Source organism: Microcaecilia unicolor, chromosome 7, assembly GCF_901765095.1.
Source record: "Microcaecilia unicolor chromosome 7, aMicUni1.1, whole genome shotgun sequence".
Classification (NCBI taxonomy): Eukaryota; Metazoa; Chordata; class Amphibia; order Gymnophiona; family Siphonopidae; genus Microcaecilia; species Microcaecilia unicolor.
In genome coordinates this window covers 177,906,848-177,933,171 of record NC_044037.1, presented here as the reverse complement: position 1 = coordinate 177,933,171, position 26,324 = coordinate 177,906,848, and the positions used below count along the sequence as shown (strand labels likewise).

General features: G+C 45.0%; 1 protein-coding gene across 1 annotated transcript in view; it reads left to right on the top strand.

Moving 5' to 3' along the window:
• The window catches only part of LOC115475097 (BTB/POZ domain-containing protein KCTD18-like), a 41,590-nt gene that overhangs the window by 10,690 nt on the left and 4,576 nt on the right, over positions 1-26,324 (top strand). The window contains 2 exon segments of the mRNA XM_030210837.1: positions 8,797-8,891; positions 12,661-12,763. Coding sequence (XP_030066697.1) covers positions 8,797-8,891; positions 12,661-12,763 — 198 coding nt within the window.

The window sequence follows — 26,324 nt, the reverse complement described above, 5'->3', positions numbered from 1 at the left end:
ACTCCTCTTTGCAGATCATCTCTAAATCATTAAGAGTTCTGGGCTGTCGCTTGGCAACTCGCAGCTTCAGCTCCCTCCATAAGTTTTCAATGGGATTAAGGTCTGGTGACTGGCTAGGCCACTCCATGACCCTAATGTGCTTCTTCCTGAGCCACTCCTTTGTTGCCTTGGCTGTATGTTTTGGGTCATTGTCGTGCTGGAAGACCCAGCCACGACCCATTTTTAAGGCCCTGGCGGAGGGAAGGAGGTTGTCACTCAGAATTGTACGGTACATGGCCCCATCCATTCTCCCATTGATGCGGTGAAGTAGTCCTGTGCCCTTAGCAGAGAAACACCCCCAAAACATAACATTTCCACCTCCATGCTTGACAGTGGGGACGGTGTTCTTTGGGTCATAGGCAGCATTTCTCTTCCTCCAAACACGGCGAGTTGAGTTCATGCCAAAGAGCTCAATTTTGTCTCATCTGACCACAGCACCTTCTCCCAATCACTCTCGGCATCATCCAGGTGTTCACTGGCAAACTTCAGACGGGCCGTCACATGTGCCTTCCGGAGCAGGGGGACCTTGCGGGCACTGCAGGATTGCAATCCGTTATGTCGTAATGTGTTACCAATGGTTTTCGTGGTGACAGTGGTCCCAGCTGCCTTGAGATCATTGACAAGTTCCCCCCTTGTAGTTGTAGGCTGATTTCTAACCTTCCTCATGATCAAGGATACCCCACGAGGTGAGATTTTGCGTGGAGCACCAGATCTTTGTCGATTGACAGTCATTTTGTACTTCTTCCATTTTCTTACTATGGCACCAACAGTTGTCTCCTTCTCGCCCAGCGTCTTACTGATGGTTTTGTAGCCCATTCCAGCCTTGTGCAGGTGTATGATCTTGTCCCTGACATCCTTAGACAGCTCCTTGCTCTTGGCCATTTTGTAGAGGTTAGAGTCTGACTGATTCACTGAGTCTGTGGACAGGTGTCTTTCATACAGGTGACCATTGCCGACAGCTGTCTGTCATGCAGGTAATGAGTTGATTTGGAGCATCTACCTGGTCTGTAGGGGCCAGATCTCTTACTGGTTGGTGGGGGATCAAATACTTATTTCCCTCTGCAGAATGCAAATAAATTCATATACTTTCCACAATGTGATTTTCCGGATTTAATTTGTGATGTGCTATCTCTCACTGTTACCAATAACCTACCCTTCAATTATGGGCTGCTCATGTCTTTGTCAGTGGGCAAACTTACAAAATCAGCAAGGGATCAAATACTTATTTCCACCACTGTATATGACCATCAGTGTAGAGTACATTTAAAAGGTAATTATACATGCAATCATATATCAGAACTCATAAGAAATGAGATGCAAAGGAATACTGAAATCTAAAAAAAACAAGAAGAATGACATTCTAAGGGATACAATGGACCTTTGTGTCTAAGGAAAACAATAGCATGACAAAAGATGTTATATGACTTGAGTATAAGCACTGTTATAAATGAACAGCTATTCTGCTGTACAACATAAACACTGTTGTGTACTTCAAAAGTTGGTATGTAAAGCATACGTGCATAGTAAAAGCTAACCTGGAAATTAAAGATATGGAGATCTAATTCTGCACAAAATAGGTGCTTGAAATTTCCAAGGTATACTGCATAGAAAAAAATGTGTTAAGGAGATGAGCACACAAAACACTGAGAAGATGGTCAAACAGACAGTATTTCAGTGCGCAATTCCTGTCACTGTTATGCAGTTTTCTTCCTGGTAGCTTCCCCAATTAGGTTTTGCTGGTCAGTTTCCCCCTCCCACCCCTTTTTTTTATCGGCTTGATCCAGTCCTCATTAGGCCTTGAGTGCTCATCTAGTTTTTCCAATATTGAGTCATTTGATTTTTGTTGCAGCTGTTTTTCCCAAAACAAGACCCCCAACTGCTTTAAAAGGTGTTTTTAGTTCAATGAGACCATATCCACTATGGATAATCATAGTTTGGTATCTGTGACCCCCACTATGATCCCTCTCATAGTATTCTGCATTCCCAGATGTCAGAGAGGGATGTGTAACTCCTAAGATGCCTGCCTTTCTTTCTGTGGAGTAGAGTTTGCCCAACTCTGTAAAACAGCAAGGTAAGGTTATCAGGAGTACATACAGCAATCCAGCAATAAATTCTACTTTCAAGCACATCAACAGGGAGTGGTGAAGAAGGAGGTGAAACCAGCCCTAGGACTATTCTGTGCAAAGATTGTGGTTGGAGGTCGTGAGACTGGTTTTGCAGGAATAAGTAAAGCCAGATGTTGTTTTTAGATAAGGGGGACATCAGCAGGCATCAGCAGAGATATGAGAATGGTCACGTACACATAGTTAGGGTATAAAAGGAATGGTTTATTACTTCAGAAACAGGAATCTTGCCAGCACTGAGAAGTGTTTTGCTTCCCGACTGGTATAGTTCCTCACACAGGATGATACTCTTTTGGTATGTACTACTTATAAATTGTAATTGACAAGTTTGCAATTAGATGTCTATTTTCATATTTGTAATAAATAAGTTTCAGTGATACATTTAAGATTAGTTAATGTTGTATCTCTTCCTGTGTTCTTTAGTCCAAATTATTTTATCCAGGGAGATAAGCACTCTGAAAGTTTAGCCTTGCATCTTGCAGCCTGTCTGAGAAGGAGTCATAGAGGGGCATAATCGAACGTCGCCGGCGATCTATTTTGGCATCGGCGCAACAGCTGGCTGGAACCGTATTTTCGAAAAAGATGGCCGGCCACCTTTTTTTTTCAATAATACAGTTTAGCCCGGCCAAATGCCAGAGTTCGCCGGGTTTGAGATGGCCGTTTTTGTTTTTCAGCGATAATGGAAAAAAATGCCGGCCATCTCAAACCTGGCGAAATCCAAGGCATTTGGTCATGGGAGGAGCCAGCATTTGTAGTGCACTGGTCCCCCTGACATGCCAGGACAGCAACCGGGCACCGTAGGGGGCACTTCTAAAAATGTTTAAAAATACACAAATAGCTCCCAGGTGCATAGCTCCCTTACCTTGTGTGCTGAGCCCCCCAAATCCCCCCCCAAACTCACTCCCCACAATTCTACACCATTACCATAGCCCTTATGGGTGAAGGGGGGCATCTGCATGTGGGTACAGTGGGTTTTGGGGGGGTTTGGAGGGCTCAACACTTAGCACCACATGTGTAACAGGTGGGGGGGGGGGGGGGTGGACCTGGGTCTGCCTGCCTGAAGTGCACTGCACCCATTAAAAACTGCTCCAGGGACTTGCATACTGCTGTCAGGGAGCTGGGTATGACATTTGAGGCTACCATACAGGCTGGCTAAAAAGGTTTTTATTTTTATTTTTTTAGTGTGGGAGGGGGTTGGTGGCCACTGGGGGAGTATGGGGAAGTCATCCCCCATTCCCTCTGGTGGTCATCTGGTCAATTGGGCACCTTTTTGAGGCTTGGTCGTGAAAATTAAAGGACCAAGTAAACCCGGCGAAATACTGATGAACGCTGCTTTTTTGTTTTCCATTATCCGCAAAAGCCAGCCATCTGGTAGCCACGCCCATGTCCCACCTTCGCTTTGCCGCCGACACGCCCCCTTGAACTTTCGCGGGCATGGCGATAGTGTCAAAAACGCTGCTTTCAATTTATACCGATTTCGCCGCTTTTGCGAGATCTCCAGCCATCTTATGTCGGAAGTTAGCCGGCGATCACTTTCGAAAATAAGCCTGGTAGGTACTTGCAGCCTGTCTGATAAGGAGTTACAGGTATAAGGCTATGATAGAGAAAAGCAAAGTGAAAAGCTTTTCAGCACAGATAAGACTGAGTCATTGATGTCTGCATCAGAAGCATCAGTCTCGGTGGGTCCCAGAGCTGTGTTGTTCACTAGGGATATATTGTCATCAAATGTGTCTCATTCACCCTTGACATGGAGTATTGATAGAGGCCACCAGGAGCAGTCATTGTCCAATTCCAGAAGAATGATTTGTCCTTGACTTCATCAGTGTTGAAGGAGTGTGATGCTGGTCTTAAAGTGGACGTTGACACCTTGTCATTGCCCTTCATCAAAGCATGTTGCTGAGCACAGAGGCACTGAGGTCACCGATGTCCTCCAAGCACCTTTGACATGAGGACCACTTATCCTCTGTCATCAGAGGAGGGGCCACAGCCTCCATGGACCTGAGGCCCCAGTTTCAATTCATCTCAAGTGACTGGAAGACGTGGCCACTCCTGCTATGAGGATGAAACACTTCTTTGCCTGATATGATGCTGCAGCTTCATTATCATTAAACTCGAAGTCATAGGTGGATCATCTGATCCTTGAGACCAAAGCTTCTGTGATTCCTACAGTTTTTAATGTGCTCCAAACCTACTGTTTGGGTCCTACACTATCTCAACACAAATGGCGCAAGTGACACCAATTGCCTGCAGGAGACACCTTGACACCGAAGCTTTGAAGGAGCTCGAAGTTGATATTGGCTACACCGGTCTCAATTTCCAATGAATCAGGGAGGAAAGCTTTGCCAACCCATCATGAATCCAGTGTCTCAACAACCCCTATCCAAGGCCTGACTTTATGGTCAGTGCTATAGAAATGCTAAATAGTAGTAGTAGTAGTTATGCAAGACAGGCAGAGACTCGGACATCTCCTCTGCAGTATTTTTATGAGTTTAAGAACATTCCTGGAACTTAAAGCCAGAGGTCTTCTCAGAGGAAATATCCCTAGGTCTCCCTTCATATTTGTTCCCACTTGAAGAGCTCTTGTTCATTGATTTTGTGAGGGAGATGGCACATGCCGTCCCATAGAGGAGGAGCCCTGGTCAGAAGCTGTACGTATTCACAGATACTTTAGCTGTCAGAACACTACTAAATAGCAATTATTCTGGACTTGTGTCTAGGGGAGGGTACCTCTTTAGCCAATGACTAACTAGATGTTGTTATAAAGAGGAACAATACCACAGATGGAATATATATATTATTTATTAAAGAAATCTCTCTGTATAAAAGGCAACACCAACGTTCTATGAAGCCTCCAGCCGGAAGTGTGAAGGGGGAGAGATATCCGGTTTCCCCATGAGTGTCTTCCCCGCCCTCTCTGTAACACAAAACAGTCAGTGAAGGAAAACACAGCAAAGCAGTGAAGGACTCGGAGGGGGGGAGGGGAGAGAGGGCGGAGGGCAGGGACACACACACTCCCACATGCACACAGAAGAAAACCTTGCTAGCACCCGTTTCATTTGCATCAGAAACGGGGCTTTTTTACTAGTATATATATAATCTGAAGCAAAATGCCAAGCAAAATACAGAATAGCTTGCTATAAAAATAGATTGTCACCCAAAATATAGATAATGGAACATGATTATCCTAATGGACTAACTAAATGAGTGTTTACACCACCAATCATAATACTGATAACCTAATGATTAGCATTGGAAGTTACACCACACGTCTTAAGCAAAATACCGTTAGCAGCTAAATTCATACACCATAAGTCAGGACATAACCCGTCACAGACAAAGCAAAGAACTAATTATCCCCACGACCATAGGAAGTAAATCCTGTTATCTCACCCTGCAGTCTGTGGCAGACTTCCAGCGGTAAAAAAGTGGATTCCTCCTCTTAGACTCCAGCTGACGCAGCAATGAGTCTCAGTCCAGGAATGAAGTCCGAGATCTGTCTTCTGGACACAGATCACACAGTCATAAGTAAGGCCGTATACTGTAGCTGAGCGTACCTTGTGAATTCGTTACAAGGTATGCAGTTCACTGTTTTTTAGGAAAATCAGTCTCTAGCTCATTCAGAGCCTTCTATCCACCTGCCAGTCTTCCGGTCATCTCCCTTCTTCTCCTTTTCTCTTCAGGCCAAACTTTTGGTATCTAAGGGTCGGATGATACCTGTGGACCAATCACAGATGGTGTAATCATGTTCAGCCAGCTTCTTGGTCAAGAAGCGAGCCTTTGTTCTTGTATCGACAGCAAGCAAACCTCTCTGTCTGCTCACATACTCCTGGAGCCATGTGTGACACTCTCCTCCAATCTTCCCAGGAGATAGCAGGCTTGTTTGCAACACAAAATATGTCCTTGGATGACGTCATCTTGCTATGCTCAGCAGTAATGTTCCTTTGACAAAGCTGGTTACTGGTGCATATAGGCCACAAGCTGTAATCCATATTGTTATAACAGAATAGCTGTTTAGGCCAAGACCAGCAAAGGTGAGATCTCAGGTAAATACTCCTACAAAGCCATGGATATCTTCCAATTCCACAACCCACCCAAGGAGGCTGTGACACAGAATACTGAAAGAGGTTTAGGTGAGAATGTAGGAGATCACCCCCCCCCCCCACCACCACCACCACCCCCATTTTTCCTATTAACAAAAAGCAGCTTCCTTACTATTCTATGTTGATTGAATCCACTCTTAATAGCCAAAAGCACCAAGATTTTCTCCTTGGTGCCCCCTGGGAGGGAAGCTCAAACACTGGAGTCTTTTGGGAGAAAATTCTATTCACAATTCTATACTCATGTCCTGCCTAGCATCCTACCATATCTTCATGGGCATGTACTTGTTGGATGCTTTATGCAGTGTAGTGAATTAGTAGCCAAAGGGGTTGGAGAGTGGAGGAAAAAGTGCAAAAAATACATGATCCATGCAACCTATGATATTTTCTATATGGCATCAACAGCTTCTGCAGTGAGCATTGGCGCCCGCACACTCACATGGCTGAGGGCCTCAGATTTGAGGTTTGATGTGCAGGAAAAGCTCACTGGCGTGTGATGCTGTGGAGAGAATGTCTGAAGATAAGATGTAAAGCTGTTATTCTTATGAAACAGAATAGCAGCATGTTTTGAGATCCTCTCCAAGCCCATTTCTGACCCAGCCTTCCCTTCCAGGAGGTAGCAAAGCAGTGGACAACGGAGGAGGTTTGGCATGACAGTAAGACCCTAGATCCTTTTTTCTTGTCTTGCATAAAATCTGTTTGAATACCTTCTATGTCTGAGATAGGTCTCAAGTCCAAATGGAGCTTATCTCTATATAGCCTTTTAGTTGTTCAGTTTTATGTGGGACTTGTTTCTATTGAAACCTCCCATCAACCTATCTCAGTGTCACGGGACTTCAATGTGATTCTTATACAGCTGATGAAAGCTCCGTTTGAGCCACTTGAACCTTTCCATCTGAAATACTTGACCTGAAAGGTTTTATTTTTGGTGGTGGTTAATTCAGCTTGCAGAGTTAGTGAGCTCCAGGTTCTAGTAACTGATCTACCTTACACTAAGTTTTTTCAACAAAGTAATTCCGTTCACCCATCTGAAACTTCTTCCCAAGGCAGTGCCATATTTCCATCTTAACCAGTCAATAGTCCTTCCATCCTTTTTTCCTAGTCCTCCTCCCCATAAAGGTGAAAGCATACTTTAACACTCTGGGCTGCAAAAGAGCCTTGGCCTTCTACTTGGAGTGGACTAAAGCCCATAGAAAGTCCACCCAGCTTTTTGTTTCTTTTGATTCTTAACAGAATGAGGGCTACTGTGGCAAACACACAGTTTCCAATTGACTAGCAGACTGCAATTTCCTGCATTTATACCCAGGCTGGTCTGAAGCTAGAGAGTCAAGTCATGACTCATAATGTCAGAACTGTGGTGGCGTTGGTAGCCCACTTGAGGTCAGCCTCCATAGAAGAGATTTGCAGGGCTGCAACATGGACTTCTGTCCATGCATTACATCTCATTGTCTAGAGCAAAGACGCCCAACGCAACAGTAGGTTTGGCCAGAAGTCCTCCAAAATCTCTTTGGGAATTGGAATCCAACTCCATCCCCTCTAGGTCTATTTCTGTTTAAAGCTCGTAATCTTAAGGCTTGTTGCTACCAAAAATAATGTTTGCATGTTTTAGTGCCAATAATTATTCTTCCCCCCCCCCCCCCCCCTTCTTTTCTATTAAAGGCAGCCTGTAGCTAGGGGAGTCATGTGTGAGGATTTCTGTCTTGCTTGTCCTCAGGGAAAACACAGTACATATTACATACCTGCAGCAGCAGTTCTCTGAGGCCAGCAGAACATAAATCCTCACAAACCCTCCCACTCCCCAAAGAGTTGCATTCTAATAGGCTTATAATGGACTGATGAGGTCCCTCATGACAGCGGCAGGCAGGAAGAGGCGTGCATGTGTAGTGGAGCAAGCTCAAAAGCTCTGTCTTCAGGGCTGGAGAACATTTCAATGCCAGGTTCTTTTGGCTGAAGCCACCCATATGTGAGGATTTATGTCCTGCTGGCCTTGGAGAACAATTGCACCCTAAAGGGAAATACAAACTAGTGTTATCACAGGAAACCTAAAAACTGGTACATTTAAAGAGCTTGATGTAAAAAATAAATGAAAGGCTGAGCTCCAAAATTTATATTCCTAAGTTAGTCTTCTAAATTTGTACCCTATTCAGCCAAACACAGGAGCATAAATTTTCAGCTGAAAATTCATCTTAGGAGCTTAAGTTATGCTTATAAATTTAGGTCTGCCATTCATTTGCCTAGGTTGGATTTATGAGCCTAGTGCAGAAAATCAGTGTCAAACTCTTATTTTTCCCCCCACCTAAATCCGCCTCTGTTGTCACCTACTTTTTATGCTACTAAATATAAGAGTTCAGTGAAAATTTAAGTATAAATTTAGACTCTCGGCCCTAATAAATTTTTAAAGAGACTAATTTAGGAGCAATATCAGGCCCAAAGCTTCTATAGAATATGTATCCTGAAAAATTTGTGCCTTCTGCTTCATGAATATTTTGATATACTTAATTTGCTTTCCTTTTTAATTCTGTTTTTCATGTTGTCAGAGAGGCGGGAAATAATGTCCAGTATATTTGGAGCTATTATTCTCCAGCTGAATTAATAAAGATGATGGATGCCTTTGATTCCTGGGAAGGGAAAGGTATAGTATTTTTTGTTCTTCTAGAAGCAAACACCACTGAAATTTAACAGGAAGAGAGGAACAGTGAAACAGTTACTGAAATTATGTTGCTATTGCTAATTTCCTTAGTCTGTTCCAGATAAGTCCAGACCAAGTGGGTTATATCCCCCTGCCAACCGATGGAACCAGAGGGATAACAGATCAGAGCTGACTTCACTCTCCTTTATAGGGGACTGGTGATGCCTTCAACTCCTCAGTGTTTCTCTGGCTTCAGCAGATGGTACAGACATTTGGTCAAGTAGGCTGCTTCCAGGAAGGCTGTAGACACAGATTCCTGGTGGAGCACTCACTAAATCTGGGGAATACTGCATGTAACTGTTTTTGGGAGCTGAGTTCCCTCTGCGCCCCCCTCCCTCCTTGGGGGCAGACTAGAGAGTTAGGATTGGCAGAGGCGGGACCACAGAGCCTGGGGGGTCCTAAACATGGTGTGTCAGGTCCCTCACCGTGCCCCCCTCTGATCCTTTTGGTGGGGAGGGGTGGGGGGGTTGTGGCTGCAATACCTACTGTTGGAGGAGGCTGCAGGTACATTTCTTGAGTGGTGACTGATTAAAATTTTTGGAACAGGAAGAACAAAAATAGAAAAACAAATAAAAACCAACCATAAAAAGCCTCAGTGCAGCATGTTCCTAGACTATGGTGCTTTGTAATATTGGGACTTTGTCAAGGGGACTAAAGTGATCACACTCCCCCTCTCTTTCCTTCCACATATTTCCAGTATGTCGGGGGGGAGGGGGGAGGAGAGGAGGTGGCACGCTTCAGTTAAGTCATAGTGGTTCAGCTTGTCTGCTGGTGCATTTTGCCCTGACCTAAGCAGCATGCATTCTTCTTACCCTCCAGTTGCTTCCAGTATGTTTGAAAATAAAGGGAGGTGATGCGTTACAGGCAAGACATGGTAGGTCACTGTGGTAGCTGTTGTGTTTGGCTGGCCTGGGAGCAGGCAAGTAAGCAGGTGTGTGTGTGGAGGGGGGGGGGGAGCGTGATCTGTATTCATATTCATTGTGGATATCCTGACAACCTGAATGGCAAGGAGTACACTTGGGAAACGCTGATCTAGAAGGTCTTGGTGTAGATGCATGGAGACACATTTGATCTTACCTGGCCAGGGTCATCTGGATTGATTCCCAGATGATCCTTACTGCAGCATGGTCCAGCCTCTGTCCTCCATCACAGAACAGTATGCCCTCATTGAAGAGCACCAGGCATGCCAGGAGGCTGCTCTCTGCACTAGAGAAGTTTCTTTCCCTCCTGGCTGCCATGTTGGTTCTATCTAAAGGCCCACTAGATGCTGCTCTCTTAATGCAGGACCCAAAACACATTGTGGCTCTGTAGGGTAAACCGTTCAGTGCACATAAGGCATGCAGAAAGGCATGGACAAGTAAAGGGCACAGTGTTACACACGTGTAACATACACATGGACCAGGTATAAAGGGAGTGACTGCCTAAAGTTAGGTGCTGAAATGCTGGTTTCTTAGCACAAATTCTGCATCAACAATTATACACATATTGGTGTAAGACCACATTTTAGCACCTAACTTTACTCCATGTCAAAGGCCGGTATAAATGCTCACATCTGACGGTATTCTATGATCTTAGTATGTAAGTTCTGGTCATGCCCCTGACCCACCCATGTCCCTCCCACTTCCACCGCCTCTTGCAGTTACACACTATAGAATTTGCAAATTAGTGGCAGTTAACACCAGTTATCACCAATAGTTGGTTGTTGGTGCCAATTAGCAGCTCAGGGGTACATATTCAGCCGGTTGCGGTGAGCATTTTTAGCAGATGCCTGCTTTGTGCACTGATATTCAATGCGGGGCCATGTCCAGACACTGGCATTGATTTTCTGGGTATGTGCAGACAGCCTGTACTTATCCGGTTAATGCCAATATTCAGCCCTTAACCGTATAGGTGGAACTGGACAAGATAGGACTGTGTTTTATATGATCTGATTGGTCCAGTTACCTTATACAGTTAAGTGCTGAATATTGACACTTAACTGCATAAGTGCTGACTCTGCCCCCGGACCACCCACAACATAGCTGGTCTCTGTTTAGGTCCATGCTTCCCATCTTTATGTAGCTGTGACCCCGTGATTGCAGCTAAATGAAATTGTGTGATACCCTCCCCCGAGGTGCACAATAATGATGCACCTATGGAGAGCCCACCTAGGTCATGACCCCAAAGGCAGGTTTTTTGACCCCATTTGGGATCCCGACTCACAGTTTGAGAAGCTCTGGCTTAGGTGGTTATAGGGGATATTCAGCAGCACTCTGTGGTTCAGAGTAGCTGAATATCAGTAGATAGCCCCACACAAGTGACTTAACTAGCAGGAGCCTCTCCTTCCTGGTTAAGTTGCTTTGAATATTGGCCCATAATTTGTCAATTAAGTTTTTGTATTCTATAATTTGTGCCCACAGTTTTGCACACTAACCCCCAGATTCTGCATATGGCGCTGAAAGGTTGACACCTAAATTTAGGCATGGATCCAAGAATGAGCTATCAACAATAAATTAGTAGGCCTTAACAATCAATAATAGCACTTAATTGGCACTATTTGGATTTACACGCACATCTTCCTGTGCGCTATTCTATAACACCCTGTGCCTAAATTCTCTAGTGCATAACTGAAAAGGAGGTACGGGCATCCAAAAAATGTCGTGTGGTTTTATAGAATAGCAAATCAATGTCAAATCACAGTATGAGCTGTTGATCCAAATAAGGTAATCTAATACTGTACAGACTGATCAACAGCCAATCACAATCCTAAAGGGGTTGTGTTAAATGAATGAATAACAAATGTGAAAGCAACAAAACCCTCAGAAACCGAGGTGTATACCAAGGTCTGACCAACGAGACAATAGTATCTATATAAGAGTTTTTGTCCGTGATCTAGTCTCTTTCATAAGGTTTTTTCTTTTTTACACTTTTTTTGCTATCACAAACCGCCCATATTAGAGCCTTGTATTTCAAATCAGCATTTCTGAGTATATACACTTTAAACAAGCCAATATTAAAGCATAAATTAACTTAACTTATAATTTAGATGGCTTGATGACCCCACTCCAACTGTGCATTTTGTCAACGGGGCCCAGAACGTTTCACCCACTTCAGGGCTTGATCAGGAACCACCAGTTTAATTTTAGTAGGGGTATCAATTTCCTGCTAGTACGGCTTCACTCAGGAGCACCATTTATTGAATCTAGTCCTAAGTGTAATATTGTTTTGCAAGGGGAAAATGTGACCTCTTCCATATGGATGTTACCATAGGTCCCTTGCTATTTTCCACAAGAGGTTGATCCAGTGCTGGAATCCACGTGTTTTCATCCATGTGTAAATGTTTCATGGCTTCCCTCCCTCCTCCACATCATTCTCCGGGGTGGAAATAAATATATTTTAGATTAGTCTCTTATGTTCACCACTTTTTGTTTAGATGCTGTCCCCTACCTTCACGCGCAGACAATTCTATAACAATTTATACCATCTTGATAAATTGGAAAGAATTGGCATTTCAGCAAAGAGTCTGTGAGCCAATTTTTTCCCATGGACTTAAAATAGGAGAAACCCTTTAGTACATCTGGTGCAAAATGTTCACTTGAATCAAGATTTGTGTATATTTAGTATTTAGCCAAGCTATCAGACCAGTAGATAATATATTATGCTATATTTTTAGGAAAGATATCTGTTGAATTGGAGTATTGTATATGAATTCTTACTACTCTTGGGCCTCTAGGTGTCAGCTATTGGCGAGTACCCCAGGAGCTGATAGAATGTTGGACTCTGGAGGAACGGCCTTTGCAAGGAAGTCTGCATCATTTGCCTGCTGTACGCAACAGGTACTAAGTTTTACTACCACAATTGGCTTCCAAAAATGTGGCTCCTCAAGCATTTTGCAGGGAGCTTTTAACTTTTTTTTTTTTTAATCAAATTAGGCTTATTTAATGGAATATGGTTGTTTCACTGATGGTAATTCTATATTTTAGGCATTCATATTTACGTGCCCCTTGCACGCACAAATGTATAGAATAGTAGCATTTAAGTATATCTACTATAATAAAACTCACCCTCAACGTTCTGAAGACAACGTTCTGAAGTCACTCAGCCACTCCCTGAAGGGTTCATGGATTCATGGTGGTGAAGCCACAACACTGACCATGTCTCTCTGCCCCGCCCTCGCATGACAGACCAATCAGAAAAAACACCCTCAACATTCTGAAACACAAAGGACCATCACAACACCGTTCCCAGGCAACACTAGGCAACGTAAGACGGACCAATCAGAGGAAACTAAGTGACAATAAGGGAGGAGCATTCCCCAGCAGAATGGCTCATTATCTGTGCAGCACGGAGAGCACAGAACCACCGCTGGAACGAGAGAAGAATATTCCTGCTGTGGTTATGTGCAAAAATAGACCCGGGGGGGGGGGGGGGGGAGAAATTTTTAAATGCCTAATGCCAGTACTGAAGAGTGCCAGAGGGCCTATAGCAAGAACTATATTTGGGATCGCTTGACATGGAGTCGGAGGAGCCGGAAAACAACGTGCCCATCACCATCTGGGACGTGGGCGAACAGGACAAGCTGCGGCCCAGCTGGAAGGATTACCCGCAACCCAGCCAGCAGCAAACAGCGACCAAGGAAGGGGGAGGAGACTGGCTGCCAAACTAACGAAACAACCGCACACCGACGCACCACCTCCATCATTCGAAAGGCATCCACTCTTTCTTCAACAGAAATGCAAACTAATAATACAAAACAAACAAAGAATACATGGTTTCTCAGGCGGCTGCAGGTAACTCCCCACCCCCTTCCTCTTCCCCTTTTGCCGAAGCGGCCAAGGACGTGCCCAACCATCCCCAGCCTCAAGCAAGCTGTCTCCCACCTCGGGGATTCCCCAAGCACCCGGAAAAAGACGGCGCTGATTCCTGCAGCGCATAAATGTTCCAGCATTCCCCTGAAATGGACCAAACATACCAGATCACCCCCAGACGGCCGGAGACTGTGCTCTTCTCCCTTCCGCCAACTTAAAACAACCATCCCCGTCCTCAGGCAAGCCGTCACCCACCTCCAGGATGCCCAGAACCCCAGCCCAATGGAAAAAGATGGCGCTGCTTCCAACAGCACATTTCTCTTCCAGCATTCCCCTACAGTAGCCCTGAAATGGCCAAAAAATACTAACAGACAAAGAACGTGCTCCTCTACCTTCCACCCATCTAAAACAACACTACTGCCTCAGCACAACACAAAAAAAAAAATCTGGAAAAAAAAACCCACCACTCAGCAAAGGCTGACCCCCCTACAACCACATTTACATTTCACCAACAGAAAGACCCCCCCTCCACAAACCTCCATGACAGACAAAACCACACACACACAATACAACAGAAATACACCCTCAAAGCCACACGCCAATCCATCCCACTTTGCCAGCACAGCACAGCACATCACAACCCACAACCCCCAAGCAAAAAACAAAACAAAAAAAAGACACACATCAACAACCTGCACACACACCGCACACTCACACACAAAATAACTCTGTGAGACATACACACACACACAAAAAAAGCCACATGCTAACGCCCGTTTCATTGGTTTCGGAAACGGGCCTTTTTTACTAGTTTACCTATAAAAGTGCCAGCATGGCGCCTAAGCACAATTCTGTAACAGCACAACTAACTTACATAAGGTGTAAATGCAAGGGATGTGTTTAGCTGGATGCGACATGAGTGGAGCCCCCAGTTATGCATATAGCCTACAGAATACTGTAAGTTACGTAATAAACATGGCAGATAAAGACCTAAACCATTCATCCACTCCAACCAAGAGTCACACTCATTATCAATTCATGATTAAACCAACAAGGAATGTGGTATAGTACTTGATCCTGGTCTTTCTTTGCCATTTTCTGGAACAGAGACCGTAGAAGTCTGCCCAGTACTATCCTTAGGTTCCAACTACTGGAGTTGTCGTTGAAGCCCACTCCAGCCAATTCCAATCTGTCCTGTCACATACGAGACAGACCGTAGAAGTCTGCCTGGTACTGTCCTCACATTCCAACTACTGGAGTTGCTCTCAAAGTCTTCTCCAGCACATCCTAAACCATCTTGCCATATATGGGATACAGACTGTAGAAGTCTGCCTGGCATTGGCCTTAGTTCTTCACAGCTGGAGTTGCCTTCTAAGCACCATTCATAACATCAACACATATGCAGTCATTTAAGTATTGTTTTTTATAGCATCCATTTTCTAATTGGAGAGCCTCTTGTGTTCATCCCATGCCTTTATGAATTCCGTTATTGTCTTTGTCTTCACCATCTCCCTTGGGAGGGCATTCCAGGCATCGATCACTCTATGAAAAAGAATTTCCTCGCGATACTCTCAGGTCTACTGTCCTGCAACCTCAATTCATGTCCTCTAAGTTTTACCATATCCTCCTTTCTGGAAAAGATTTGTTTCTATATTAGTTATACCCCCCCCCCCCCCCCCTTGTAAAATTCTTTTTTTGTATTAAATTTATTTATTAATTTTAAACATTACAACAAGAAAATACTTGTTATTGAAATACAGCCATGATTCAAAAGAGGAAATTAAGCAACATTTAAGGAAATATCGTACAATTATACAGATATACAAATCATATTCTATCAAATTCCTATAATTTTTTTGCTTCCTTAGACCACATTAAGTTGAGAGAGGGGTCGATGGAATTTAGAGAGGATTTAAAACAAGTATTTATTAGCAAAATTAGGGAAAAAAAAGATAGTGGTTTAACATTCCCACGTTATATTTATATCGTTACTGCTGCCTTGAATCAAGAAATGATTTAAGGTGTTCAAGTGAATAAAAGGTGTATTTAATCTGACCCAATTTAACAATGCATTTACGTGGAAATGCCAAGAAGAAGTTTCCTCCTATATCAGATGTTTTTGATTTTAACGCAAGGAAAGCTTTCCTTCTTTGTTGGGTAGATTTCGCTACATCAGGGAAAATCTGAACCTTAATTCCCCCAAAACAGGTTTTCAAGTTCTTAAAATAAAGTTTCATTTTATTATTCAAATCCTGTTCAAAAATGAATGACACAATTAAAGTGGATCTTTCAGTATTTTCATCCAATGTCTGTTCCAGTATTGCTGAAATATTATTTAAGTCCAGATTGAGTTCTTGAAGCTCTTGTTTTTTCCCTTTCTGTCCCTTAGGAACAGGAATATAATATAATTTGTTTACAGGCGGGATAACTTCCAAAGGAATTTGTAAAACTTCGTTCACATATCTTTTGAACATATCATAAGGAGTAATCCCAGGGAGATTAGGGAAATTTAACAAACGTAAATTTAGTCTTTTATTGGAATTCTCAATCTGTTCCATCTTTCTCCGAATGTCTATATTGTCTTTAATCACAGATAATCTAAATTCCTGTAAAGAGTCAACATTCTTTTGAACACTTTGAATTTTTTCAATAGTTTCTTCTTTAATTAAATCCACTTTAGAATCAAGTTCTTGAAATTTACTATTAAAGGCTCTAATTTCACCTGATGTCTGATGTAAAGTTGTATCCATTTCATTCAGCTTCTTCCAAATCATCTCAAGATTTACCTCCGGTTCTTTTCCTGAGGCTCCTGCCTCTGCTCTTAGCGTCTTCCTCAATGTTTCTTGACCCTCACTGGGATCAGCAGCCAAAACACTTCCGGTAGGCTGCTGCTTCTCAACCAGACTCGTCGATGACGCTGGGCACGGAGGCTTCAGCATTGCTGGTGGTGAAAGAGACACCTCCTCTCCCAGCATGGTCTCCGCCTCTCCCGAGGGCCGAGCAACGGGATCCATGTCTTTGTTTCCGTGGGAAAGTGGCAAAAAGAAGCGCTCTAGCCCCGTGTGGAACGGGGAGGACGTCGAGGTAGGTGGGGGAGCTAACCTCGTAGACCCCTTTCGTTTGGTATGAGGTATCGTCGCGGAAAAACCTTTAGCACCAAACGGGACCCCAGAGCTGCCTCTCGACGCGTCCTGCTATGCCGCCATCTTAGTTCCGGCCCCCTCCCTCCGATTCTCCATCTTGTGTCAGCAGCAGCCTTCCTTGATGGAAGCCCTCAGCCCCCCTTGTTAAATTCTATAAAAATCTGCCCTGAACTTGCCAGGTCCTGGTGCTTTACATAATTCACTCTGTTGGATCACCCATTCCATTTCCTCCTGAATGATGGGTGCATTCAACAGCTCCCTCTCTGCTGAGGTGATCTGGGATACCTCTACACTAGTCAAATAACTCTCTCCAAACCAAGACCATCCTCTGGAGGTCTAGACTACAGCTGTTCATAATATGATTTAAAAAGCTGGCAGATTTCCTTATCTGTGTTTTGTTTTGTTTTTTGTTACATTTGTACCCCGCGCTTTCCCACAAATGGCAGGCTCAATGCGGCTTACATGGGGCAATGGAGGGTTAAGTGACTTGCCCAGAGTCACAAGGAGCTGCCTGTGCCTGAAGTGGGAATCAAACTCAGTTCCTCAGTTTCCCAGGACCAAAGTCCATCACCCTAACCACTAGGCCACTGGCTTCATCCTTGTAATTTTCCAGGGACCCTCCTAACCACACACCATAACTATCGGTTTGCCATTCATATTTCCATGTTTGTAGTGTTGGTACTTAAAGTATTGTATGGATTTCTTTGCTGTTTGGTATAGTAGTTCATTAATGGGCAGATGATCAAAAGCAAACGCGGGCGCTAGAGGCTATTAGCACCATACTAGCGCCTGCATTTGCTACCGCCCCATGATCAGAGCCCCCGAGCGCATGAAACAACACACTCGTGGGCTCTGAACACAACTAGCATGCAAATGCATTCTAAACATATTCCCCCCACCCCCCAATGATCAGCGAGCAGTGCGCCCAAAATTGGTGCATTGTCCACAGCAAACCCTATGCCATCTCGGAGCTGGCGTTAGGGTTTTCAGACCATTGGGGAGGAATAGTGAACCCTGTCCAGCATGCTTTTGCATGCTATCAGGCCACCCATTCCTCCCAATACCAGCACACTCCCCCCCCCCCCCCCCCAAAGCACAACCCCAGCCAGCGACACAGAGGCTGGAGGTCCGGCAGACCTTCAGTCCCCCCCCCCCCAGGACACAAGTTTGGGAGGACTGGAGATCTGGTGGGTCTCCAGCCCTATCCCCGCATCCCCCCCTCCCCCCCCCCCCCCCCGAAAAGGCCTGGTTGCTCAGTGGGCTGCAAATCAACCCCCCCCCCCCCCCCCAAAAAAAAAAAAAAAAAAAACTGGCAGTCTAGCGGCCCTCTTTCCCGCCCACCCCCTTGTGCCTTTGTTGGAGGAGGGAACTACACTCCCTCTTCCAGCGCCGCCTTGAAATTGGCAGCACCCAGCCCTGCCCAGTGCATCCTGGGATGTGCTGGGCTGGGCTTCACACTATATAAGGGAGAAACTCAGGCACAATCCTCCCGCACTTTACCCTATGATCAGAAATAATAGCAGGCCACTCCTCCAATACACTGATTATTTAATTCTGCTTATTTTACTTGAACTATTAAACTGAGATTAGGCAGAATTGATGTTCAGCTAAGAATTTCATAAAGAATAGCATTTGATAAAACCAGGCTTGTCAGTCCTTTTTTTTTTCTAAACTGTCAGTGATGCACTTAGGGAATAGGAATCCACGGGAGACGTATGTGTTAGGCGGTGAGAGTCTGATAGGTACGGACGGGGAGAGGGATCTTGGGGTGATAGTATCTGAGGATTTGAAGGCGACGAAACAGTGTGACAAGGCGGTGGCCGTAGCTAGAAGGTTGTTAGGCTGTATAGAAAGAGGTGTGACCAGCAGAGGAAAGGGGGTGTTGATGCCCCTGTATAAGTCATTGGTGAGGGCCCACCTGGAGTATTGTGTTCCGTTTTGGAGGCCGTATCTTGCTAAGGATATAAAAAGAATTGAAGCGGTGCAAAGAAAAGCTACGAGAATAGTATGGGATTTGCGTTACAAGATTGGGTGGCAGAGCCGGTGGTGGGAGGCGGGGCTGGTGGTTGGGAGGTGGGGATAGTGCTGAGCAGATTTATACGGTCTGTGCCAGAGCCGGTGGTGGGAGGCGGGACTGGTGGTTGGGAGGCGGGGATAGTGCTGGGCAGACTTATACGGTCTGTGCCAGAGCCAGTGGTGGGAGGCGGGGCTGGTGGTTGGGAGGCGGGGATAGTGCTGGGCAGACTTATACGGTCTGTGCTAGAGCCGGTGGTGGGAGGCGGGGATAGGGCTGGGCAGACTTATATGGTCTGTGCCAGAGCTGGTGGTGGGAGGCGGGACTGGTGGTTGGGAGGCGGGATAGTGCTGGGCAGACTTATACAGTCTGTGCCAGAGCTGGTGGTGGGAGGCGGGGCTGGTGGTTGGGAGGCGGGGATAGTGCTGGGCAGACTTATACGGTCTGTGCCCTGAAGAGGACAGGTACAAATCAAAGTAGGGTATACACAAAAAGTAGCACATACGAGTTTATCTTGTTGGGCAGACTGGATGGACTGTGAAGGTCTTTTTCTGCCGTCATCTACTATGTTACTATGTTACACACATAAGTTTGCATGCTATTATCTCTGATCATATGGGCGGTAAAGCCCTGCGCTGTTCAGTGCTATTTTTAGAGCACTTTTTGGAACAGCGCGAAGCTTTCGATCATCTGGGCATCTTTTACAAGATCTTTGGAGGGAACTACATCTTTGTGGTATATTTCAGCAATAAAGTCTGATTTACTACCTATTCGGGGGAACACTTTAAGCCAGGCCTGGACAGGATTTTTGGCACTCGATTCATTATTTTGTGGGGGCCTTTATTGAAATCACCGATCCTATTTTCCCCCTTGGATTTTTTATTGACAAATATGAGCTCTTTGTGCTGCAGGGTATGGGTACGCACCAACTGTTAAGGAAAGCTTGCCTCATGGGGGAAAAAGATCATTTTAGGGGTTTGTACATAGCCATACCATCCATTCCTTTTGGGCCTGGCATAACAAACTCGCCGATGACACAAAATTATTCAGGGTCATCAAGTCGCAGGAGGAATGTGAACGATTACAGGAGGACCTTGCGAGACTGGGAGAATGGGCGTGCAAGTGGCAGATGAAGTTCAATGTTGACAAGTGCAAAGTGATGCATGTGGGTAAGAGGAACCCGAATTATAGCTACGTCTTGCAAGGTTCCGCGTTAGGAGTTACGGATCAAGAAAGGGATCTGGGTGTCGTCGTCGATGATACGCTGAAACCTTCTGCTCAGTGTGCTGCTGCGGCTAGGAAAGCGAATAGAATGTTGGGTGTTATTAGGAAGGGTATGGAGTCCAGGTGTGCGGATGTTATAATGCCGTTGTATCGCTCCATGGTGCGACCGCACCTGGAGTATTGTGTTCAGTACTGGTCTCCGTATCTCAAAAAGATATAGTAGAATTGGAAAAGGTACAGCGAAGGGCGACGAAAATGATAGTGGGGATGGGACGACTTTCCTATGAAGAGAGGCTGAGAAGGCTAGGGCTTTTCAGCTTGGAGAAGAGACGGCTGAGGGGAGATATGATAGAAGTGTATAAAATAATGAGTGGAATGGATCGGGTGGATGTGAAGCGACTGTTCACGCTATCCAAAAATACTAGGACTAGAGGGCATGAGTTGAAGCTACAGTGTGGTAAATTTAAAACGAATCGGAGAAAATTTTTCTTCACCCAACGTGTAATTAGACTCTGGAATTCATTGCCGGAGAACGTGGTACGGGCGGTTAGCTTGACGGAGTTTAAAAAGGGGTTAGATAGATTCCTAAAGGACAAGTCCATAGACCGCTATTAAATGGACTTGGAAAAATTCCGCATTTTTAGGTATAACTTGTCTGGAATGTTTTTACGTTTGGGGAGCGTGCCAGGTGCCCTTGACCTGGATTGGCCACTGTCGGTGACAGGATGCTGGGCTAGATGGACCTTTGGTCTTTCCCAGTATGGCACTACTTATGTACTTATGTACTTATGTGCACAAGGAGTGAGAGCTCTCTCAAATGGAAAAAAAAAGTTTTATCTATTTGGGAGATGTATATTCAGTCCCTGTCACCCACAGCCGGAGTGGGATTCTTAATACACTTTGAAGGGTTCTCAGATTGACCAGTACAGCCTAGGTTTTTTTTTTTTTTTTTTTTTTAATTTTTTTAAGTTTAGTGAGATTATTGGTGATGTCCGGGAGGTCATCAGAGTACAGACCTTTTGTTTCTAGATTACCAGCTGCAGATATGAGATGTGAATGTATATTTGGGGGGGGGGGGGGGGGGTTGAAAGTTTTTGACCACCTTTTTCTTCTTGATGCAAAGCTGTTTTGGTTATTTTGGTCTCAATAAGATACAAAAATAAGAGATATAAAGAAAATCTAAAAGAAAATCAGAGGTGAGATATTTATTAATGTTGACCCTCGGCTCTAAGTAACATAGTAGATGACAGCAGAAAAAGATCTGTATGGTCCATCCAGTTTGCCCAACAAATAAATAAGGTATCCTTTGCTCTCAATACCTTCTAAGGAGGCACTAATCTGGACACATGCAAACGTCTAATCCATATGTTAATGAGGTTCATTTTCAAAACAGAAAAGCGTCCAAAAAGTAGCACCAAGTGGCAGATGGACACTTGAACAGCTCTTCCAGTATCTTTACAAACTCAGTGACTTCCTTTCTGTAGAGGTAGTTCACCAGTCTAGCTAAGTCATGTGGGGATCATCTCTATCTACCTATTGCTTCGGGAGCTTGGAACACTTTGCAACTGGTTGCCTAGCCGTGTCTTGTGTGTGTGTTCCAGTCTGCATCTTTCAGCCCTTGTGCCTCCAGCCATTCCTGGTCTTACAGGTTCCAGCTACTCCCTGGCCTCGACTCCATCAGGCCAGCTCCAAAGTGCTCTCTTAAGAGCCACTCTCTGTTCTGACTTGTCGGGGCATCCCTAAGGGCTCTCTTAAGAGCCACTCTCAGGTCTAGCCTCTGCTGGGGCGTGACTTGTCTGCCACCAGTTAGGGCCTGCCAAGCCTTTGGGTTGAGTAGGCAGCGTAAACTGGACAGCGGCCCAAGGGCTTACCTACCCTGAGCTGTGAATGATTGCAAAGGCCATGAGCTTGGGTGAGTCACCTGCTTTGCAGCTGCTCCAGCAGCTTGCCCTTCAACTCCAGCAACTTTCTGGCTCTGTTCAGGACCTCGCCCAGCAACAATGGACTCAGCTTCAACATATTTCAGAAATCCTTCAGGGGGTCTGTGCTCAGCAGGTGACGATGCAAACTGCAGGCCCTCCAGTTCCGAACCTGCCTCCGGGACCTGCTCCATCAGAAACGCTTCTGGGCTTATCTGGTGCCTCAACCTTGAGTCTCAGCACCATCGCGCTTTTATGGGAACCCCAAAATGTTCTGAGGATTTATTAACCAGTGCCTAATAAACTTACAGTCCTCCAGCTTTCCATCTGATCGGGTCAAGATCAACTTTATCATCTCTCTCCTTTCTGGGAAGGCACTGGCTTGGGTATCTCCCCTGTGGAAGCAGAATGACTCGCTTATGTCCGATCCGGTGGCCTTACTCATGCGCTTCTAGCATGTATTTGACAAGCTGGGGTGTGTCTCCTCGGTAGCTTCTGAGCTCCTGTGCCTATGACAAGGGACACTAACTGTGGGCCAGTATGCCATTCAATTCCGGACCCTGGTCTCGGAACTGCAGTGGAATCAGGAAGCTCAGGTGGCTGTCTTTTGGCAGGGCCTGGTGGGGCACATTGAGGATGAACTTGTTTCCTTATGCATCAAGATTGACATCCACTTTCAAGAGAGGGCTAAGGAATGTGGCGGCAGATGCTGCTCTACACATTGGACACCCTAGTTTCAGAACCCCACGGACCCATTGATGACAACACCTCCTGCCACCCTGGAAGAAGAGGATCCCATTCAGATAGGACATTCTCGACTTTCGAAGGAGGAGAAATGACATCTGAGAACGCAAAACCTATGTTTATTTTATTTATTGGGATTTATTAACTGCCTTTATGAAGAGATTCACCCAAGGCGGTGTACAGCAGGTACAGTTTAACATAAAACTTACAATTTTGTTAACAGCATAACAATAGTAAAAATTGCCAAATATAAACATGAATAGAATAAATGAGGTAAACTTTGAGAGCAGCAAATTAAAACCTATTAGATTACTATGAAACAGTATCAAAAATATACATATTTAACAGCACTGAAATTCAAATAACAGAGATATATAATACAATGTCAGCATAATACTAATGAAACATCTAATAAGCATGTATTAAAACATTCAGGTAACATAGATATGATGCTAATGCTTTTCTACAATACAGCTCACCATGTAGCTGAGGGGCCAAGGGCAGATCTACAGATAGGGGACAAGATGGGTAGTGCAGAGTCAGTTGGGATAAATAGGTGGGTGGCTAAACTCTAGGCAAGGTCTTTGTACAGGTAAACAAGATATAAGGAACTGGTCTACGTTACAGTGTGTGTAGGAAGCTAGTCCAGGTGCAGAGTGGTGTGTGATCAGCCACCCTATATATTAAAGGCTTGGGAGAAGAGCCAGGCTTTCACCTGCTTCCTGAAATAGAGGTAGTCTTGAGTTAGAAGTAGCCCCTCTGGGAGTAAATTCCAGAGTGTGGGAGCTACTCCTGAGAAGGCTCGTTGGCGAGTATCACATCGTACAATTTCTTTTGATGAGGGTACAGATAGTGATGCTTCTTGAGAGGAGCTTAGAGGTTTCAAAGGTGTGTAAAGGGCTAACTTATTCTTTAAGTACTCTGGCCCATTTTTTCTGAGGACCTTGACAATTTTATTTTTTTTATTTTTGTTACATTTGTACCCCCCGCTTTCCCACTCATGGCAGGCTCAATGCGGCTTACATATACAGGTACTTATTTGTACCTGGGGCAATGGAGGGTTAAGTGACTTGCCCAGAGTCACAAGGAGCTGTCCGTGCCTGAAGTGGGAATCGAACTCGGTTCCCCAGGACCAGAGTCCACCACCCTAACCACTAACACTCCTCCATTTAGCCCTGTAAGGTACTGGCAGGAAAGGTGTGATATGGTCACACCGCTTACAGCCTTCTATCAGTCATGCTGCAACATTCTTAATTAGTTGGAGCTGATGCAAACTCTTTTGGTTTGACCAATGTACAGGGCATTACAGTACTCTAGTCGTGATGTTATGGCATGGACCACTGTGGTCAGACTTGTCTTTTCAATATGTGAAGAGAGATTTCATAGCTACCGCAGGTGATAGAGACAATTTTTAAAGGTCGCTTGAATCTGTGGGATCAGAGCGAGTGATGAGTCTGGCAGTATTCAAAGATTCCTGATCTGTGATTTTAGGGGAAGTTCGTACTTCCCAAAAGGTACTTTGAAGTCAGGTATTTGTCCACTTGTATTAGATACTCAAAGAAAATCTGTTTTGCTTGGGTTCAGGCAGAGTTTGCTGTTGTTTGCCCATTCCTCAGTTGCAGTTAGATAGTCGGTCAGTTTAACCAACTGTTGTCTGTAATAAGATTTGAACCATGTAAATACAGTGCCACACATACCTGTTTCTTTCCAGCCTTGTAAGCATTTTATTATGATCCACAGTGTCGAAGGCTGCTGAGAAATCCAGCAACACTTTAGTATTGAGGCAGTTACTATGTCACGGTTTCTGTGCAGATCATCAAGAAGGGTCACAAGAACTGTCTGTTCTGTACTCGTGTCTGAAACCAAACTGACATGGGTCTAGCCAATTATTTTCAATTAGCCAGTCATTGAGTTGAATGCAGACCATGTGCTCTATGAGTTTTGCCAAGAAAGGAATGTTAGAGACTGCTCGGTAGTTTTCGAGCTTGTCTTGGTCAAAGGAGCCCTTTTTCAGTAGGGGCGTATCACAGCTCTTTTTAGTGTTGTTGGCAGCTGCCCTTCCACAAGAGAGGTGTTAACAATTTTAGTGGCCCATTCAGTGAGGCCTTTGTTCGCTCGCTCGTTGTACTGTCTTTGATGGGCAGGGGTCAAAAGGGCAGTTTGTAGGCCATAGACATTTCAGAATTTTTTTCAAGAGCTTTCTCAGTTAAATCATTACTAGTTAGTTGTGACTGGGAAGGCTGGTTTTGTTGTGGGGTTTGCAGTAGGCTGTTTGTGAATGTTCTGTGGGGGGGGGGGGGGGGGGGAGAGAGAGCAGGTAGGGAGGGGGGGGGGAGAGGGCAGGACAAGGTGAATGTGCCCTTGGGGGTGAGAGAGAGCAGGGCAAGGTGAATGTGCTCTGGGGGGGGGGGGGAGATTAGGGCAAGTTGAATGTGCCCTGGGGGGGGGGGGGAGAGAGTAGGGCAAGGCGAATGTGCCCTGGGGAGGGGGGGAGAGCAGGGCAAGGTGAATGTTCCCTAGGGAGGGGGTGGTAAGAGAGCAGTACAAGGTGAATATTTGCTGGGGAGGGGAGGGTTGGGAAAAGAGCAGGGCAAGGTGAATGTTCCCTGGGAGAGGGTAGGAGGGGGCAGTGAAAACTGAGAATGTGCCTTGGGGTTGGGGAAAGTCAAGCTTTGAGGGTGTGCCATGGAAAGGGGTGGGAGAGATAGAATAAGAGGTGGAGGTGTGTGCCTAAAGGGAAGGAGAATGAGATATGGGTTTATTGCATGCGGGAGAAGATTTTAGGGGCAGAATTAGGGGTCTTGCAGTAGTTGGGGTGAGAGATGGAACTGGGGAGGCTAGAGCCTGAGGAGGGAATAGGCAGGAGGGATTTTCAGGCCTTATGGGGAAATTCTGTTTCAAAAACACAAAAAAATGCAGAATTTTTAAATATTACATAGTAAGTGACAATAGATAAAGACATGACTGGTCCATCCAGTCTGCCAAATTGTCACACTCATTATCAATTCATGATTAAATCAACAATAAATGTGGACATAGATCATAGAAGTCTGCCCATCCTTTCCTTATGTTCCTACTACTTCAATTGCTGTTGAAGCCTGCTGCAGCCTGTCTTGACATTTGCAGGACACAGACCGTAAAGGTCTGCCCAGAACTGTCCTCAGGTTCTAGCCATTGAAGTTGCTGTTGAAGCCCTTTCCAACCCATCCTAAACCGGATTACCATATACGGGACACAGACCATACAAGTCTGCCTGGCACCGGCCCTAGTTCATCACAGCCGAAGTCTCCTGTAAGCGTCACTCGACAAATCCACAAACATGCAGCCATTTAAGTTTAGGGTTTTTAATACCATTCTTTTTCAAATTAGAGATCCTCTGGGGCCAATATTCAGACCGCGGGAAGGAGCCTGGCTAACTCCCATGATCAGCAGTCAGCTCGTATATTCAGTGCCAAGCTGTTTCCGGTGACCAGCATTGAATATCTGGTTTATTTTTGGCCAGTTTAAACTCTTCTAAGTTAATATTCGGAGATAGCCAGTTAAGT